The sequence below is a fragment of the Pristis pectinata genome, chromosome 24 (assembly GCF_009764475.1).
Source record: "Pristis pectinata isolate sPriPec2 chromosome 24, sPriPec2.1.pri, whole genome shotgun sequence".
In the NCBI taxonomy this organism is placed as follows: domain Eukaryota; kingdom Metazoa; phylum Chordata; class Chondrichthyes; order Rhinopristiformes; family Pristidae; genus Pristis; species Pristis pectinata.
The window spans coordinates 35,414,233-35,433,305 of record NC_067428.1 but is presented as its reverse complement, the minus strand read 5'-3'; the positions used below and the strand labels follow the sequence as shown (position 1 = coordinate 35,433,305).

Sequence of the window (19,073 nt, the reverse complement as noted above, 5' to 3'; positions counted from 1 at the left end):
GGACTCAAAGATCCTAACCAACAGTTCAGCAATCTCCTCCCTCACCTCATGAAGCAGCCTGGGGAATATTCTGTCAGGCCCCAGGGACTTATCTGTCCTAATATTTTCTAACAACTCCAACACATGCTCTCTCTTAATATCTACATACTCTAGAACATTACCCTCAACTACGCTGTTCTCAGCGTCATCAAGACCCCTCTCCTTGGTGAATACTGAAGAAAAGTATTCATTGAGAACCACACCCACTTCCACAGCTTCCAGGCACATCCTCCCACCTTTGTCTTTAATCGGACCTACCTTTACTCTAGCCATCCTTCTGCTCTTTATGTACGAGAAAAAAGCCTTGGGATTCTCCTTAACCCTACTCGCCAAAGCCTTTTCATGCCCCCTTCTCGCTCTCCTCAGCCCTGTCTTAAGTTCCTTCCTTGCTACTCTATATTCCTCATGAGCCCTGTCCAATCCTTGCTGCTTACACCTTATGTATGCTGCCTTCTTCTTCCTAAATAGTTATTCCACCTCTCTTGTCACCCACAGTTCCTTCACCCTATCATTTCTTCTCTGCCTCACCGGGACAAATTTATCCCTAACATCCTGCAAGAGATCCCTGAATATCGACCACATCTCCACTGTACATTTTCCTTCAAAAATGTCATCCCAATTTACACTCCCAAGTTCTAGCCTTATAGCCTCATAATTCACCTTTCCCCAATTAAATATCTTCCCGTCCTCTTTGCTCCTATCCCTGTCCATGACAATTCTAAAGGTTATGGAGCAGTGGTCACTGTCCCCCAAATGCTCACCCACTGATAGATCTGTCACCTGACCCGGTTCATTACCTAATACTAGATCTAATATGGCATTTCCTCTAGTCGGCCTGTCAACATACTGTGACAGGAATCCGTTCTGCACAGACTTAACAAACTGCGCCCCATCTAAACCTTTGGCACTAAGCAGGTTTGGATAGTTGAAGTCTCCCATTATAGTAACCCTGGTATTTTCGCATCTCTCCAAAAACTGCCTCCCAATCTGCTCCTCAGTATCCCTACTGCTACCGGGGGGCCTATAGAATACTCCCAGGAGGGTAACTGCCCCTTTCTTATTCCTAACTTCCACCCATATTGACTCTGGAGAGGATCCTTCTACATTATCTACCTTTTCTGCAGCTGTAACAGTGTCCCTGACCAGTATCGCCACCCCTCCTCCTCTTCTACCCCCCTCCTTATCCCCTTTTAAAACACTGAAAACCAGGAATATTCAATATCCATTCCTGCCCCGATGTCAGCCATATCTCTGTAATAGCCACAATATCATAGTCCCATGTACTTATCCAAGCTCTCAGTTTATCTCCCTTATTCCTGATGCTTCTTGCATTCAAGTAAATGCAGTTTAGCTCATCCACCTTACTACTTTTGTAGCCTGTACTCTGCTTCTCCTTCCTCAAAGCCTCTCTACCTGTCAGATCTGACTTTTCCCCATCCCCTTCTTCCTCTGACCTACTCCTCCAGTTCCCTTCCCCCTTGCAATCTAGTTTAAACCCTCCTGAACCACCCTAGCAAACCTGGCCACAAGGATATTGGCCCCCCTCAGGTTCGGGTGTAACTTGTCCTCTCTGTACAGATCCCACCTTCCCCAGAAGAGATCCCAATGATCCAAAAATCTAAAACCTTCCCTCCTGCACCAACTTCTCAGCCACTCATTTATCTGCCATCTCCTCCTATTCCTACCTTCACTATCGAGTGGCACTGGCATCAATCCCGAGATCGCTACCCTCGAGATCCTGTCCTTCAGCCTTCTGCCTAGCTCGCTAAACTCACTTTTCAGGACCTCATCCCTCTTCCCACCTATGTTGTTGGTACCAACATGAACCACGACTTCTGGTTGTTCTCCATCCCGCTCTGAACACTGTGGACCCGATCGGTGACATCCTGGACCCTGGCACCTGGGAAGCAACATACCATCCGGGATTCATGCTCACAGCCACAGAACCTCCTATCTGTTTCCCTGACTATAGAGTCCCCTATCACTACTGCCTTCCACTTCTCCTCCCTTCCCTTCTGAGCAGCAGGACAAGTCCCAGTGCCACAGACCTGGCTACTGCTGCTTGGCCCCGGCAGGTCATCTCCCTCAACAGCCTCCAAAGTGGAAAACCTGTTACTGAGAGGAACAGCCTCCGGGGTCCTCTGCTCCATCTGCCTGTTCGTTTTCTTTTTCCTTTTCTCTCCCCCGACAGTCACCCTTCTATCTACTTCCTGGACTCCAGAATTACCTGCTCTAAGGGGGGTGACCGTCTCCTTATGTACAGAATCTACAAAACTCTCTCCCTCCCTGACGCCGCACAGTGTTTGAAGCTGTAACTCCAGCTCATCGATTTTGAGCCGAAGTTTCTCCAGCCTCAAGCAGTTACTGCAGATGTGGTCATCTTGGACCGCAGCAAGGTCCACGAGTTCCCACATCAAGCAGCTGCAGCATACCACCATGTCCTCCATCTAAACTAATTACTTTTATTCCCCCCCAGTTTTTCCTACTTAAAAATTTGTAACAGATAACACGTGAAACCCTACCTTTACCTACCTACCAGCTACTCACCTGCCTCGCCCCTTTACGAAGCCCCTTAAGCCAAAGCCTGACCACTCTGCTCCCTCTCACTCCACTGCCCGCTCCGACGCTGCCCACTGGATATGGTTTGGTTTTTAAACTGCCCACACCGTGCCTGCGCAGTCCAGCCCCCACTCTTCCCGATTAAAATTTATAAAACACTTAAAAAAAACCTTATAAAAATCTAACCCTAATAATAACAACCCGATTAAAAACTAACCCTTGTAATTAAAACCCTATTAAAAAAAAAGATAAAAAGAAAAACTTATCTGCTCAAGTCTTCCGAAGTGAAACCCACAAATCCTCCATGAATTGGTTTTGTAGTGGACAGTGAAGAGTGTTATCTAAGTTTACAAGGGGATCTAGACCAACTTGGGAAATGGGCCAGAGAATGGCAAATGGAATTTAACTCAGAAGTGCGAGATGTTGCACTTTGGTAAGTTAAACCACAGCAGGATTTACACAGTAAATGGTAGGGGCTTTGAAAGTGCTGTAGAACAGGGTGGTGAAGGCAGCGTTTGGCATGCTTGCCTTCTTCAGTCAGGACATTGAGTACAAGAGTTGGGATGTCATGTTACAGCTGCACAAGATATTGGAGAGAGAGAACTTGGAATACTGTGTGCAGTTTTGGTTGCCTGGATAAAACTGGAAAGGGTGCAGAAAAGATTCACAAGGATGTTCCTGGGTCTGGAGGGCTTGAGTTATAAGGAGACACTGGATAGGCTGGGACAGTTTTTTCACTACAGCATTGGAGGCTGAGGGATGACCTTAGAGTGGCTTATAAAATTTTGAGGGGCACAGATAAGCTGAATGGTCACAGTCCTTCTCCCAGCATAGAGGGGTCTAAATCTAGAGGGCACAGGTTTAAGGTGAGCGGGGGAAAGATTTAAAAGGGGTCTGAGTGACATCCTCTTCACAGAGGTGGTGCGTAATAGAATAAGCTTAGAGGAATCTGTAGAGGCAGATACATTTACAATGTTTAAAAGACATTTAGACAGGTACATGGATAGGAAAGGTTTAGAGGGATATGGGCCAAATGCAGGCAAATGGGACTAGCTCAAGTAGGCAATTTGGCCTGTATGGACAAGATGGGTTAAGGGGATGTTTCTGTGTTATACGGCTCTATGCCTCTATGAGATTGTAACTGAGGCATGTTGATGGGACAATTTGTACAGAATGATGAAAACTAACAGCAGAGAAGGAGGTTATTTGTTCCACTGTCTCCATTCTGTCCAAAGTGGAGCTGCCAAGATTATTTCATTTCTTACCCAAGTCCACAGCTCTAGAGATTACATCAAATCATGTTTCAATGTGCTGAAGGTTTTCTGCTTCTACCATCCTGTTGCGCAGTGAGTTCCACACCCCCAATCATCTGGAAGTAGAGGCAGCTTTACTTTGTCTAAGCCATGCTGTCCCTGTCCTGGGAGTGTTTGAATGGATAGTGTAGAGAAAACTTTACCCTATATCTAACTGGTGCTGTATTAGCCATGTGAATGACAAAGGCAGAATGGTAGTCATGGTTTACATGGACCTCAGTAAGACTGTTGACAAGGTCCCACATGGTAGGCTGGTCCAGAAGGTCAAGACACAAGAGATCCAAGGTGTGTTGGCAAATTGAGTCCTAAATTGGCTCGGTAATAGGAAGCAGAGGATAGTGGTGGATAGGTGTTTTTCTGAAGAAATCTAACAAATGGTGTACCACAGTAATTGGTGCTGGGACCTTTGATATTTATTAACAAATAACTAATTTGAATGAGAATGTAGGGTGTGTGATTAATAAGTTTGCAGACAACACAAAATTGGTGGAGTGAGATAGTGAAAGTTGTCAAAAGATACAGAGGGACATAGGTCCGCTAGAAAGTGGAGCAGAGCAGTGGAAATAGAATTTAATCCAGAAGAGTGTGAGGTAATGCACTTTGGGAGGTCAAATTTTGGTGAGACACAGAGTGAATGGCAGGGATGTATGGAGTATTGATGTACAGAGGCATTTGGGGTGAAAGCCCATAGCTTCTTAAAATTGGGCACAGGTAGGTAGGGTGGTGAAAAATGTATTTGGTATACTTACCTTCATAGGCTGAGGCACTGAGTACAAGAATCGGAATTCATGTTGCAGTTGTACAAAACATTGGTTAGACTGCACTTGGAGTGTTGTGTACACTACTGGAAGGAGGTGGTGGCAATCCAGAGAGTGCAGAATACATTCACTGGGATGTTGCCTGGAATGGAGGGGCTGTGGTAATAGGGAGAGATTGGAGCTGGGTTTATTTACACTGAGACATAGGAGACGGAGGGGTGACCTTTTTAAAGAGGTTTATAAAATTATGAAGGGCATAGGTAGGACGAAGAGTCAGAATCTTATTCCCACTTCTAGAACTAAAGAGCACAAGTTTAAGGTGAGAGGGGAGAAATGTAAAGGAGATCTGAGGGCCAAGTTTTTCCCACAGAGAAGATGGCTAATATCTGGAACAAGCTGCCAGGCTGAAACGATTATAACATTCGAAAGGTATTTGGACAAGTAGCTCCATAGGAAAGCAGTAGAAGGAAATTGGCCTAATGTAGGCAAATAGCATTATTGTAGATAAGCACTGCGGTCAGCATAGACGATATGGGCTGACCAGCCTGTTTCTGTGCTGTATGATTCTATGGATATCTGATGCAATTGCATAGAGGAAGTTACTGGCAATGAGGAGACGTACAGGAGTAAGATAGATCAACTGGTTCAGTGATGTCACAACAACAACCTTGCACTCAATGTCAGCAAGACCAAGGAATTGATTGTGGACTTCAGGAAAATGAAGTCGGGAGAACACACACCAGTCCTCACTGAAGGGTTAGCGGTGGAAAAGGCGAGCAGCTTCAAGTTCCTGGGCGTCAACATCTCAGAGGATCTATACTGGGCCCAACACATTGATGCAATCATGAAGAATACACGCCAGCGGCTCTAGCAGAGAGTTGTGGTGGAGGGAGTGCATTCAGATTGGAGGGCTGTGACTAGCGGTGTCCCACAAGGATCGGTTCTGGGACCTCTGCTTTTCGTGATTTTTATTAATGACTTAGATAAGGGGGTAGAAGGGTGGGTTGACAAGTTTACAGATGACACAAAGGTTGGTGGTGTTGTGGATAGTGTGGAGGATTGTCAAAGATTGCAGAGGGACATTGATAGGATGCAGATCTGGGCTGAGAAGTGGCAGATGGAGTTTAATCCGGAGAAGCGCGAGGTGGTACACTTTGGAAGGTCAAACTCCAAGGTAGAGTACAAAGTTAATGGCAGGATTATGGGTAGTGTGGAGGAGCAGAGGGATCTGGGGGTCCATATCCACAGATCCCTGAAAATTGCACACAGGTGGATAGGGTAGTTAAGAAAGCTTATGGGATGTTAGCTTTCATAAGTCGTGGGATCAAGTTTAAGAGCTGCGAGGTAATGATGCAGCTCTACAAAACTCTGGTTAGGACACACAGAGTACCGTGTCCGGTTCTGGTCGCCTCATTATAGGAAGGATGTGGAAGCATTGGAAAGGGTGCAGAGGAGATTTACCAAGATGCTGCCTGGTTTAGAGAGTATGCATTATGAGGAGAGACTAAGGGAGCTAAGGCTTTACTCTTTGGAGAGAAGGAGGATGAGAGGAGAAATATTAAGAGGAACAGATAGAGTACACAGCCAGCACCTCTTTCCCAGGGCACCAATGCTTGATACAAGAGGGCATGGCTTTAAAGTAATAGGTGGGAAGTTCAAGGGAGATATCAGAGGAAGGTTTTTTACCCAGAGAGTGGTGGGGGCATGGAATGCACTGCCTGGGATGGTGGTGGAGGCAGGTACATTGGTCAAATTCAAGAGATTGCTAGATAAGCATATGGAGGAATTTAAAATAGAGGGATATGTGGGAGGAAGGGGTTAGATAATCTTAGGCAAGGTTTAAAGGTCAGCACAACATTGTGGGCCAAAGGCCCTGTATTGTGCTGTACCGTTCTATGATTCTATGATACTTCATTAGGAGTTTGAGGAGATTTGGGATGTCACCAAAGACTCTTGCAAATTTCTACAGATCTGCGGTGGAGAGCATTCTGACTGGTTGCATCACTGCCTGGTATGGAGGTTCCAATGCGCAGGATCGAAAGAGACTGCAGAGGCTTATAGACTCAGCCAGCTCCATCACAGGTACAACCCTCCCTACTATCGAGGACATCTTCAAGAGGCGGTTCCTCAAGAAGGCAGCATCCATCATTAAAGACCCTAACCATCTGGGACATGCCCTCTTCGCATTACTATCATCGGGGAAGAGGTACAGGAGCCTGAAGACCCACACTCAATGTCTTAGGAATAGCTTCTTCCCTTCTGCCATCAGATTTCCGAACGGTCCATGAACCCGTGATCACTACCTTGTTATTCTTCTTTTTCACTATTTATTAATTTAACTTATAGTAATTTTTATGTCTTGCACTTTACTGCTGACATAAAACAAAAAATTTCACAACATACGTCAGTGATAATAAACCTGATTCTGAAATTTTACTTTTTAAACCCTTACTGCCCTGATGGGACAGTGTAGAGGAAGTGTTAGTCTGTGTGTAATTTGTTTGAAAAGTGATTGCCAAGTGATTAGTTTGCAACAATAATTCACAACAGCAAGAAAGTAAATGAACTACTTGCCCCTCTTCTGTTTCCCATTATCTCCCTTTGTCTGACACCCTCCACAGAACTTTTGTGCATTTGGATACCTGATGTGTTTAATCTGTTGAGCTCCCTGATGGTGGCTCTGAAAGAGGGTCGCAGTTCGGGCTGGTAGTTCATGCACTGGTTGATGAGGCTTGCTAACTCAGTCCATCTGGGAGCAGGAAGCTGAAGGTGGTCTTCATAAAACTGTAGCTTCTGCATCATAAATGGGTGTCAAGACAAAGAAACACATTGTTGAGAAGTGTTTGTTTTCTGGAGGCTCTGCAATCAAGTGTAAATCCCTATCTAATTATTTAAGCTCAATAAAGGCATAAAACTACCTCAATCTCTCAGTGGCAACAAATGTCCAGTTCATAATTGCACCATGAGACAAGAGGCACTTCCTCTCAATCTGCACTCAGTGTTCAACTTCTGGACACACTCTGTGGCCGTTGGAAGTTTGAGTCCTGCTCCAAGCATTTGACAACAAACATATAGGTTGTCTTCCGTGCGATGTTGAGTGATGTGGCACTGTTCAAGGTGCTCTCTTTTGGAATAATGTCCTGTCTGCCTCTTGCCTTGTGGAAATTCTCATTTCAATCCTAAACAGTCTCCCCTTTATTTTATTAGTTATTATACCCTCCATTCTATGCCTCCAGTTCTGGACACATTAGCCAGAAAAACATTGTCTACCCCATTGAGTCCTCTGAGAACTTTGTATATTTCAATGAGGCTTCCTCTCATTCTTCTCAACTCTAATGTCCCAGTCTACTCATTCTCTCCAGTTATGATAGATCCACCACCCAGGAACCAGGCTAGTGAATCTTCACTGCAATCCCTCCATGCAAACACATCCTATATAAAGATGCTCCTAATCAGCCAATGAGATGCAGGTGAAAGGAACAAACAGGAGAAAGAAAACAACTAGAAGAATTGAAGCTTAGAAATTGTATTTGACTAAAACCATCTGCGTATGTTTTTTTTATCCACAAGCTACATATAAAAGGCATTTTGCATGTTTTAAGTGTATGAACTCTTCCCAGTAAAATCCATCAAGAAATTGGATGATACACCTCTTGTCTTGGTTCAAACTAGTTTGAGTGTCATTTCTCCATCGTCAACTGTACATGATGACATCATTAATAGTACATGATGACATTGTTGACATTCCTGCCTGATTTACAAATAGAAAATGGGTCAAAATGTGACCTTAACTCTTCTCCTCATAGTTAAACAAGGAATATATAATGAAGAAAATCAGGTGTAAAATAACTTATAGAATCCCTGCTGGATAACAATTTGATCTCTAGTTGTGTTAGAACTAAGTCATGGAGTCATACAGCATAGAAGCAGACCCTTTGGCCCACTGAACCATCATACACCCATTGATGATAATGCTACACTGATCCCATTTTATTCTCCCCTCTTTCCCATCTACTCCCTCAGATTCTATCCCTTACCTACACACCAAGGGTAATTTACAGCAGCTGACTAAACTCATGATCTGCTCATCTTTGAGACACAGGAGGGAACAGGAGTACCCAGGGGAAACCCACACAGTCACAGAACATGCAAACTCCATACATACAGCAATGGAGGTCAGGATCAAACTAGAGTCATTGGAGGTGTAAGGCAGGAGCTCTATTGGTTGTGCCACTGTTCCAGCTGAATGAATGGAAAGTTATCAATGTGTAACACCAGATCAGTTCCCTCCACAGATGCTGCCTGACTTGTAGAATAGAACATAGAAAAAGACAGCACAGAAAACAGGCCATTCAGCCCTTCTAATCTATGTTGAAACTTTATTCCGTTACTCCCATTGACCTGCATCCAGTCCATAACCCTCCAGACCTCTCCCATCCATGTGTCTATCCAATTTATTCTTAAAACTTTAGAGTGAACCCACATTTACCACGTCAGATGGCAGCTCATTCCACACTCCCACCACTCTGAGTGAAGAAGTTCCCCCTAATGTTCCCCCTTTCACCCTAAAGCCATGTCTTCTCATACTTATCTTTCCTAATCTAGATGGAAAGAGCCTACTTGCATTTACTCTGTCTATACCCCTCATAATTTTGTAAACCTTTATCAAATCTCCCCTCATTCTTCTACGTTCCAAGGAATAAAGTCCTAACCTGTTCAATCTTTCCCTGTAACTCAACTCCTGTAGACCTGGCAACATTCTAGTAAATCTTCTCTGCACTCTTTCAATCTTACTGATATCCTTCCTATAGTTAGGTGACCAGAACTGCGCACAATACTCCAAATTTGGCCTCACTAATGTCTTATACAACCTCACCATAACACCCCAACTCCAAAACTCAATACTTTGATTTATGAATGCCAGGATTCCAAAAGCCTTCTTTACAACCCTGTCTACCTGTGATGCCACTTTCAGGGAATTATGTATCTGAACTCCCAGATCCCTTTGTTCCTCTGCACTCCTCAGTTCCCTACCATTTACTGTGTATGTCCTACCTTGATTTGTCCTCCCAAACTGCAACACCTCACACTTGTCTGCATTAAATTCCATCTGCCATTTTCTGGACCATTTTTCCAGTTGGTCCAGATCCCTCTGCAAGCTTTGAAAGTCTTCCTCGCTGTCCACAATGTCTCCAATCTTCGTGTCATCAGCAAACTTGCTGATCCAATTTACCACATTATTATCTGGATCACTGATATATACAACAAACAACAAAGGACCCAGCACAGATCCCTGAGGCACACCACTAGTCACAGGCTTCCAGTCTGAGAAACAATCATCCACTACCACACTCTGTCTTCTCCCACACAGCCAATTTCGAATCCAGTTTACAACCTTTCCATGGATACCTAGTGTCTGAACCTTCTGAACTAACTTTCCATGTGGGACCTTGTCAAAGGCCTTACTAAGGTCCATTTATACAACATCCACAGCCTTTCCTTTATCTACTTTCTTGATAACTTCCTCGAAAAATTCTGCAAGATTCATTAAACACGAGCTACCACGCACAAAGCCATGCTGACTATCCTTAATCAGCCCTTGGCTGTCCAAATACTTGTATACCCAATCTCTCAGAACACCTTTATTTACCTACTACTGATGTTAGGCTCACGGTCCTGTAATTACCTGGTTTACTTTTAGAGCCTTTTTTAAACAACGGAACAACATGAGCTACCCTCCAGTCATCCGGCACCGCACCCGTGGCTAAGGACATTTTAAATATATCTGCCAGGGCCCCTGCAATTTCTACACTAGTCTCTCTCAAAGTCAGAGGAAATATCATGTCAGGCCCGGGTGATTTATCTACCTTTATTTACTGTAAAGCATCAAGCACCTCCTCCTCTTTAATCTCTATATGTTCCATGACACTACTGCTTGTTTCCCTTCCTTCCATATCCACCGTGCCAGTTTCCTGACGCAAAAAAACTGTTTAAGATCTCCCCCATCTCCTGAGGCTCCACACATAGCTGACCTCTCTGATCTTCTAGGGGACCAATTTTGTCCCTTATTATCCTTTTACTCTTAATATATTCGTAGAACCCCTTAGGGTTTACCTTCACGTTATCTGCCAGAGCAACCTCATGTCTTCTTTTTGCCTTTCTGATTTCCTTTTTTAGTATTTTCTTACATTTTCTATACTCTTCAAGTACCTCATTTGTACCTAGTTGCCTATACCTGCAATACACCTCTCTTTTTCTTAACCAGATCGCCAGTATCCCTTGAAAACCAAGGCTCCCTATGCATGTTAACTTTGCCTTTAATCCTGGCCGGAACATGCAAATTCTGCACTCTCAAAACATTGCCTTTGGAGGCCTTCCACTTACTGAACACATCCTTGCCAGAAAACAACTTATCCCAATCCACTCTTCCTGGATCCTTTCTCATTTCCACAGAATATTTACCACAATTTTGGGTTTTAGTTCAAATTTCCAGCATCTGCAGCTGTTTGCTTTTTTAATCAAACTTATCTTCACTGACTTCATTTATTGTTATTGTATTAAAAACGCTGTCCTTATTGCAAACTTAAACTGCTGTAGGACTAGCTTCCATAGTGCCAGTGAACAATTGTAGGGCTGGCCAAATTGTTGAGAAGTGAGAAAGAAGGCTCCTTACCTGCATTGGTTCCATACTATTGAGTGGAAGGTCTCCTCCACTGAATATCTCCCAAAGGGTTGTACCAAAGCTCCACTTGTCTAATTCTGGAACCAGATGTGTGGTTTCGCCAATGTATTCTGGAGCTAACCACGGGATCCGGTCAATGCGCACTGCATCAAAAAAAATTAAACTTATAATCACTTACCAGAATACACTGGCTGAGAGCGTGGCAGAAGCAGAGTCGTTGATAGTATTTAAGTATCTAGATGGAGCACTTGAATTGCCCAGGCATTGAAGGCTATGGGCCAAGTGCTAGAAGTTGGGATTAATAAGGATGGGTGCCCATGGGTCTGCATGGAAACAGTGGGTCAAATGGCCTGTTTCCATGCTGTATGACTATTAATGGGCAGCCATTTATTTTTAAACAGTGATCCCAGTTCTATATTGCGAGGAAACATCCTCTGCACGTTCACCCATTCAAGTTTCCTCAGGGTCATATATTTCAGTCTTCCCCACTTGCTCTTCTAAACTTCAACGAATACAAGCCTAACCTGTCCAATCTTTCCTCAACAAACCCAGCACATTCGTACATGAAGAGCAGAAGGATGGCTAGAGTGAAGGTAGGTCCAATTAAAGACAAAGGTGGGAGGATGTGCCTGGAAGCTGTGGAAGTGGGTGAGGTTCTCAATGAATACTTCTCTTCAGTATTCACCAAGGAGAGGGGTCTTGATGATGCGGAGGACAGTGTTGGTAAAGGTAATGTTCTAGAGCATGTAGATATCAAGAGAGAGGATGTATTGGAGCTGTTAGAAAATATTAGGACAGATAAATCCCCTGGGCTGATGGAATATTCCCCAGGCTGCTTCACGAGGCGAGGGAGGAGATTGCTGAACCGTTGGCTAGGATCTTTGAGTCCTCGTTGTCCACAGGGATGGTACCGGAGGATTGGAGGGTGGCAAATGTTGTCCCCTTATTCAAAAAAGGTAGTAGGGATAGTCCAGGGAATTACAGAGCAGTAAGCCTTACGTCTGTGGTGGGCAAGTTGTTAGAAAGGAGTCTAAGAGATAGGATATATGAGTATTTAGAGAATCATGGACTGATTAGGGACAGCCAGCGTGGATTTTTGAAGGGAAGATCTTGCCTCACAAGCCTGATAGGGTTCTTTGAGGAGGTGACCAGGCAGATTAATGAAGCTAGTGCAGTGGATGTGGTCTACATGGATTTTAGTAAGGCATTTGACAAAGTTCCACATGGTAGGCTTCTTCAGAAGGTCAGAGGCCAAGGGATCCAGGGAGGCTTGGCCATGTGGATTCAAAATTGGCTTGCCTGTAGAAAGCTGAGGGTTGTGGTGGAGGGAGTGCATTCGGATTGGAGGGCTGTGACTAGTGGAGTCCCACAGGGATCAGTTCTGGGACCTCTACTTTTCGTGATATTTATTAACGACTTAGATGAGGGGGTGGAAGGGTGAGTTAGCAAGTTTGCAGATGACACAAAGATCGGTGGTGTTGTGGATAGTGTGGAGGGCCGTCAAAGCTTAGAGGGATATTGATAGGATGCAGAGGTGGGCTGAGAAGTGGCAAATGGAGTTCAATCCAGAGAAGTGTGAGGTGGTACACTTTGGAAGGACTAACTCCAAGGTGGAGTACAAGTTAATGGCGGGATTCTGGGTAGTGTGGAGGAGCAGAGGGATCTGGGGGTTCATATCCACAGATCACTGAAAGTTGCCTCGCAGGTGGATAGGGTAGTTAAGAAAGCTGATGGGATGTTTGCTTTCATAAGTTGTGGGATCGAATTTAAGAGCCGTAAATTAATGATGCAGCTTTACAAAACTCTGGTTAGACTACACTTAGAGTACTATGTCCAGTACTGATCACCTCCTTATAGGAAGGATGTGGAGGTGTTGGAAAGGGTGCAGAGGAGATTTACCAGGATGCTGCCTGGATTGGAGAGTATGGATTATGAGGAGAGACTAAAGGAGCTAGGACTTTACCCATTGGAGAGGAGGAGGATGAGGGGAGACATGATAGAAGTATACAAAATATTAAGAGGAATAGATAGAGTAGACAGCCAGCACCTCTTTCCCAGGGCACCAATGCTCAATACAAGAGGGCATGGCTTTAAAGTAATGGGTGGGAAGTTCAAGGGAGACGTCAGAGGGAGGTTTTTCACCCAGAGAGTGGTTGGTGCATGGAATGCGCTGCCTAGGGTGGTGGTGGAGGCTGACCCGTTGGTCAAGTTGAAGAGATTGTTAGATAAGCATATGGAGGAATTTAAGATAGAGGGATATGTGGGAGTAAGGGGTTAGATAGTCTTAGGCATGGTTTGAAGGTTGGCACAACATGGTGGGCTGAAGGGCCTGTATTGTGCTGTATTGTTCTATGGTGTTCCAGGTACTATCCTAGTAAACCTCTGAACTGCTTCCTATGCATTGCTTCCTTCCTTAAATAAGACCATCAGTGCCTTCAGATTTGGTCTCAAAATGCATCACTTCACACTTGTCAGAATTCCATCTGCCAACACTCCACACAAATGTCCATCAGATCTATATCCTTCTGTGGCCTTATACAACTTCCCTCTCCCCACCAACATTTGTATTATTCACAGACTTACTAATCATGCCTCCTACATTCATATGCAAGTCATTACTGTATATCACAAACAAAGGTCCCAGCACCGATCCCTGTGGTACACCCCATGTCACAGCCTTCCAACCAGAAAAGCATCCCTCCACCACTACCCTTTGCCTCCTATCACCAAGCCAATTTTGAATCTGTTTAGCCACCCCACCAGCAGCATAACTTGCTGATGTAAACACATCAGTCTGCTGTCTCTCTTTACCTTCATTTGGTAGAATGGTCACACTGATTCCTGGATCACTCAGCTTGATAAATGGAGGACACCTGGCCATTGTGTCTCCTTCTCGTGTCAGCAGGACATTCTTTGCACAGACATTGCCATGGATTATGTGCTTGTCCTCCTGCAAGGTGAAAGCCCGATGTTAGGAAATCTCTATGGAATATAGAACAGTACAGAATCAGGCCCTTCAGTCCACAATGCCTGTGCCGACTATGATATTAATCCAAACTACTTCCGCAAAGGGGCAGGAGCTGCTCAGGAGAAGCTGGGCTGGGGCTGGATATTTCCCACAGTCCATCTCAGAGGGAGATCCATAAAAATTAAGTAAACAGAGCAGAGCATAAAACCTGGGCTAGATCCTTTGGATATTCCTTGGCTACCTGTCAAAATGGCACACGTATATAAATGCATGGAATAAATTCCACACAACATGGTGATGAATTGTTGCAAAGAATTACCAAGGGAGGGGAAATAAGGCTTGAAGTCCTGACAATAGCTGCAATGGTTAGAGACTAGGATTTTATACCGTGCGAGAGCAAAAGGATGCAAGCTTCTCCTTTTTTCCTATTGTGACATGAAATGGCTTTCTTACATCAGCAACTACTTTCTCAAAAGAGAATAAATTCATAGTTTAAAACAAGGTAAACTGTCTCAAGTTGACAAAGCCATACGTGAGATGTGTAGTTCAGATTTGGTGTTAACTTTTCATCTGATGCCATGATTATTGAAAAGGTTGAAGAGCAATGAGCTCTCAGTGGTCATCCTGAGGACCACTGATTATTCTGATGTGCGTTTCACTCTCTCCCTTGAGAACCCCTGTCTTACATCAACATTGCTCTTTCTTTCTCCCTGCTCTAACCCATTGTCTCCCAGCATTGCCCTTTGCTGGATCAGATAACAATGATCCTCCCACAGCCCAAAGATATCTGGGTTGGTAGGTAACTTACCACTATAACTTGGCCCTCATTAGTCGAATCTGTGGGAGTAGATGGCAATGAAAGAGAATAGGCTTCAGGTAAATTACTGGGAGAATGGGATTGCTTATAGAGCCAGCACTAAGTCGATGGACCAAATGGCCTCCTTCTACATCCCAAAAAATATGGAAATACAAAAGAACTCACACATCAAATCATCTATTCCAGTTCTGAGGAAAGATTCCTACCCAGAAACATTGGCTCCAAGCCATAGATTGTTTGATTTGCCTAGTGCTTCTAACCTTTTCCATTTGAATTCTATTATAACTCCTGGAAGTCATGCTGGTGAATTTGGCAGAGAGTCATGTGACAGCAGCCATGAGACACATTGTGATGCTTACCAGGAAGTTCATGGCATAGGCGAGCTGTTTTGCAACCTCAAGTTTCCAGCTTATGTTGACACAGCTATTGTTTTTATTTTTCTTTAGGTATATGTCTAGAGCTCCATGCTTCACATACTCCTGCACCATGATGTCTGCAAATGAAAAGGAATGAATTAATTCTTGGGAGCTAGAGAGGTATTGTAGGTTAGTGACTAATCTACTAGTCAAGGTTACTAGCTAAAGAGATATGGTAGTCCTGATGCAGGGGCTTGACCCAAAACTTTGACTATCCTTTTCCATCCACAGATGCTGCTCCACCTGCTGAGTTACTCCAGCATTTTGTTTTTTGGTAGGTTAGTGACTAGATTACTAGACTAGGCTATTAGCCAAAGATGTAGCACACCTCAACAACTCCCTGTACAATTGCAACAACATCTCCCCTTTTTTTTTAAAACTCCAAACCCTTTGCAACAAAGGTCAAAATCCAGTTTGTCTTCATAACTATTTGCTGCACCTGCCTGCTAACTTCTTGTGATTCATGCACTAGAACAGCTTGATGCCTCATGCTTCACTGGTTTGCAGTCTCTCTCCATTTAGATAATCCATTTTTTGACTCCTCTTAACGAAGTGCATGATTTCCCAATTTCCCCATATTGAATGCCATTTGCCAAGTCCATTTACCCAATCACTCACTCTATCTATATCCTGTTGCGGGGTTACAATATCCTCATCACAACACACATTTCCACATATTTTTGCGTTATCATAAATTTGGAAACCTTACATTTTGCCCCCTCTTCCAGGTCATTAATATAAATGAGACCGCCAGTTTTCAATCTATTCTTATACATGTTTTCTTATACCACAAGTTCTTAAATTATGCACCTTATCAAATGCCCTTTGGAAATCTAAATACACTACATATATTCTCTGCTGAACGTCTATTGACCACTGTTACATTCTCAAAGAATTCAAGCAAATTTGTCTAATATGATTAACCTTTCATAAAACTAAATTGGATCGTTTTTATTACTTTCAGCTTTCCTACGTGATTAGTTATTTCCTCTAGATTATTGACTCAAGCACCTTGCCAACAATAGATGTTAAAGTAACTTGGCCTTTGATTTCCCACCTTCTGTCTTCCTTCCTTCTTGAAAGAGGGAGTCACATTTAGTTGTTTACCAATCCTCTGGTTTCCTCCCAGAACTTGCTACATTTTGAAAAAAACATCAACCAATAGATCTATCTGCAGCCAGTTCCTTTAAAATCCTTGGGTGCAGCACATCAAATCCTAGCAATCTGTCTGCCTTTGTTCCCATGAGATTCTCTAATACATTGTAAATAAATCCCAATCACAAGGGTCAAATTCTTCCATGTTTTTTGAAATTAGTCCATCTGTAATCTTTGGATTATTTGCAGTGTCTACTGATGCAAAAAATTTGATTTACCATTTATAGAACATAGAACAGTACAGCACAGTTTGGGCCCTTTGGCCCACAATGTTGTTCCGACCTATATCAACCTTCTCCATGATCAATCTAACCTTCCCTCCTACAAGCCTCTATTTTTCTTACATCTATGAGCCTAAGTCTTTTAAATGTCCCTATTGCATCAGCTTCTACCACCACCCCTGGCAGTGTATTCCAGGCACCCACCACTCTGTAAAATCCTACCTCTGACATCTCCCCTAAACTTTCCTCCACTCACATTTCTTTGTTTCCTGTTACTAATTCACCAGCCAAATTCTGTAGAGGTCCCACAATTACCTTATCTGCCCCTGCTCATCTACTGAGCGATCTCTTGGTTTATTTACCCCATCTGCTTTAGACAACTTCACCTTCATACCATAGTAATTGCCCTTATTTAAATTGAACACGCTGGTTTTGGACCTGAGGTATTCTCCCTCAAATTATATCTGGAGTTCCAGTGTATTTGTAGTCATTACTTCCTGGAGGATCTTTAAGCACAAGGTCTTTTATTAATCCTTCTTTACACATGACCAAATCTAAAGTAGCCTTTTCCCAGTGGGTTCTGTTGAATACTACTCTAAGAAGCAATCTTTAAAGCACACCACAATACCTTTCTCTGTGATACCCTTATTAGTTTGGTTCATCTAATCAATATGCAGATTAAAATCTCCCATGATAATTGCAATTCCCCTCAAGCATGCCCTCAATATTTCCCCATTCATGCTCCACCCTATGAAAGGGCCACACTTTGGGGGTCTATCTACTACTCCCACGTCTTTTTCTTCCCTACTATTCATGATATCTCTCCTTTTCCATCGGGTAGAAAATACAGGAGCCTGAGGGCATGTACCACCAGACTTAAGGACAGCTTCTACCCCACTGTGATAAGACTATTGAACGGTTCCCTTATACAATGAGATGGACTATGACCTCACGATCCACCTCGTTGTCACCTCACACCTTATTGCACTGCACTTTCTCTGTAGCTGTGACACTTTGTACTGTTATTGTTTTTACCTGTACTACGTCAATGCACTCTGTACTAATGCAATGTAACTGCACTGTGTAATGAATTGACCTGTATGATCGGTTTGTAAGGCAAGCTTTTCACTGTACCTCGGTACAAGTGACAATAATAAACCAATACCAATGCCAAAATGTGGCATTCTTCAGGTATATTATCAAACAAGATTTAATACACAAAGAAATATTAGTACAAGTGAAGTGGCTGTTAACAAACGATTGTGAGTTGACTCACAATCGTGCAGGGCAGGCACAGTAGTGCAGCAGTTAACGTAACTCTATTACAGCGCCAGCGATCCGGGTTCAATTCCAGCCGCTGTCTGTTAGGAGTTTGTACGTTCTCCCTGTGACTGTGTGGGTTCCTCCTGGGTGGTCCTGTTTCCTCCCACATTCCAAAAATGTATGGGTTAGGAAGTTGTGGGCATGCTATGTTGGTGCTGGAAGTGTGGCGGCAATTGCGGGCTGCCCCCAGAATACTCTACGCAAAAGATGCATTTTACTGTGTGTTTCAATGTACGTGTGACTAATAAAGAAATCTTATCTTAAGAAATGTCTTTAAAAAAAGCAGAAAAAGAAAAAAGCAGAAGGATGAGATTGGGGGTTGGCTGGTGTTTAGGGAAGGAATGATGTATGAGAATTTTATCTGAGTGAGGAAACTTTAGAGAGAATGCTTGTTGGGTTGGGAAATACACTGCAGGAAAAGGATTGCACAATAAATAATGGGAAGAGAGTTTCATTCATCAGTGTAACTCTGTTCTGCCCACAACACCCAGGAAAGTGGAAGCCTAGTCTGAAATTCTTCCTGCTCTAATCAGGAGTTGACTCACAATCATGCAACTTAAGACCAAGATCTCTACATTAATTTAATTCTTTGGTTCTTTACCAGTTTGACAAGACCAAATAGCAGAGCAAGAACAGAAAGCAATACAACAAAATTTCACAAAATAAGCAGTGGCTCTTCATACAGTTTGAAAGTTAAACAAAAGGTGGATTTGAACATTTTATGATCTCTGGATACCCCAAATACTTTGTACAGTGAAGTACTTTTTGGAAGTGTGGTCACTGTAATAACTTTGGAAATATGGAAGCTGCTTTCCAGCCAGC

At 43.4% G+C, this 19,073-nt stretch overlaps 2 protein-coding genes across 4 annotated transcripts in view; both read right to left on the bottom strand.

The window, feature by feature from the left end:
* Positions 1-19,073, bottom strand: part of rfxank (regulatory factor X-associated ankyrin-containing protein) — an 830,559-nt gene that overhangs the window by 250,559 nt on the left and 560,927 nt on the right. The window lies entirely within an intron of this gene.
* Positions 1-19,073, bottom strand: part of LOC127582443 (tyrosine-protein kinase JAK2-like) — a 130,735-nt gene that overhangs the window by 29,116 nt on the left and 82,546 nt on the right. The window contains 4 exon segments of the mRNA XM_052037703.1: positions 7,312-7,462; positions 11,343-11,494; positions 14,163-14,301; positions 15,496-15,629. Of these exon segments, the coding sequence (XP_051893663.1) occupies positions 7,312-7,462; positions 11,343-11,494; positions 14,163-14,301; positions 15,496-15,629 (576 nt within the window).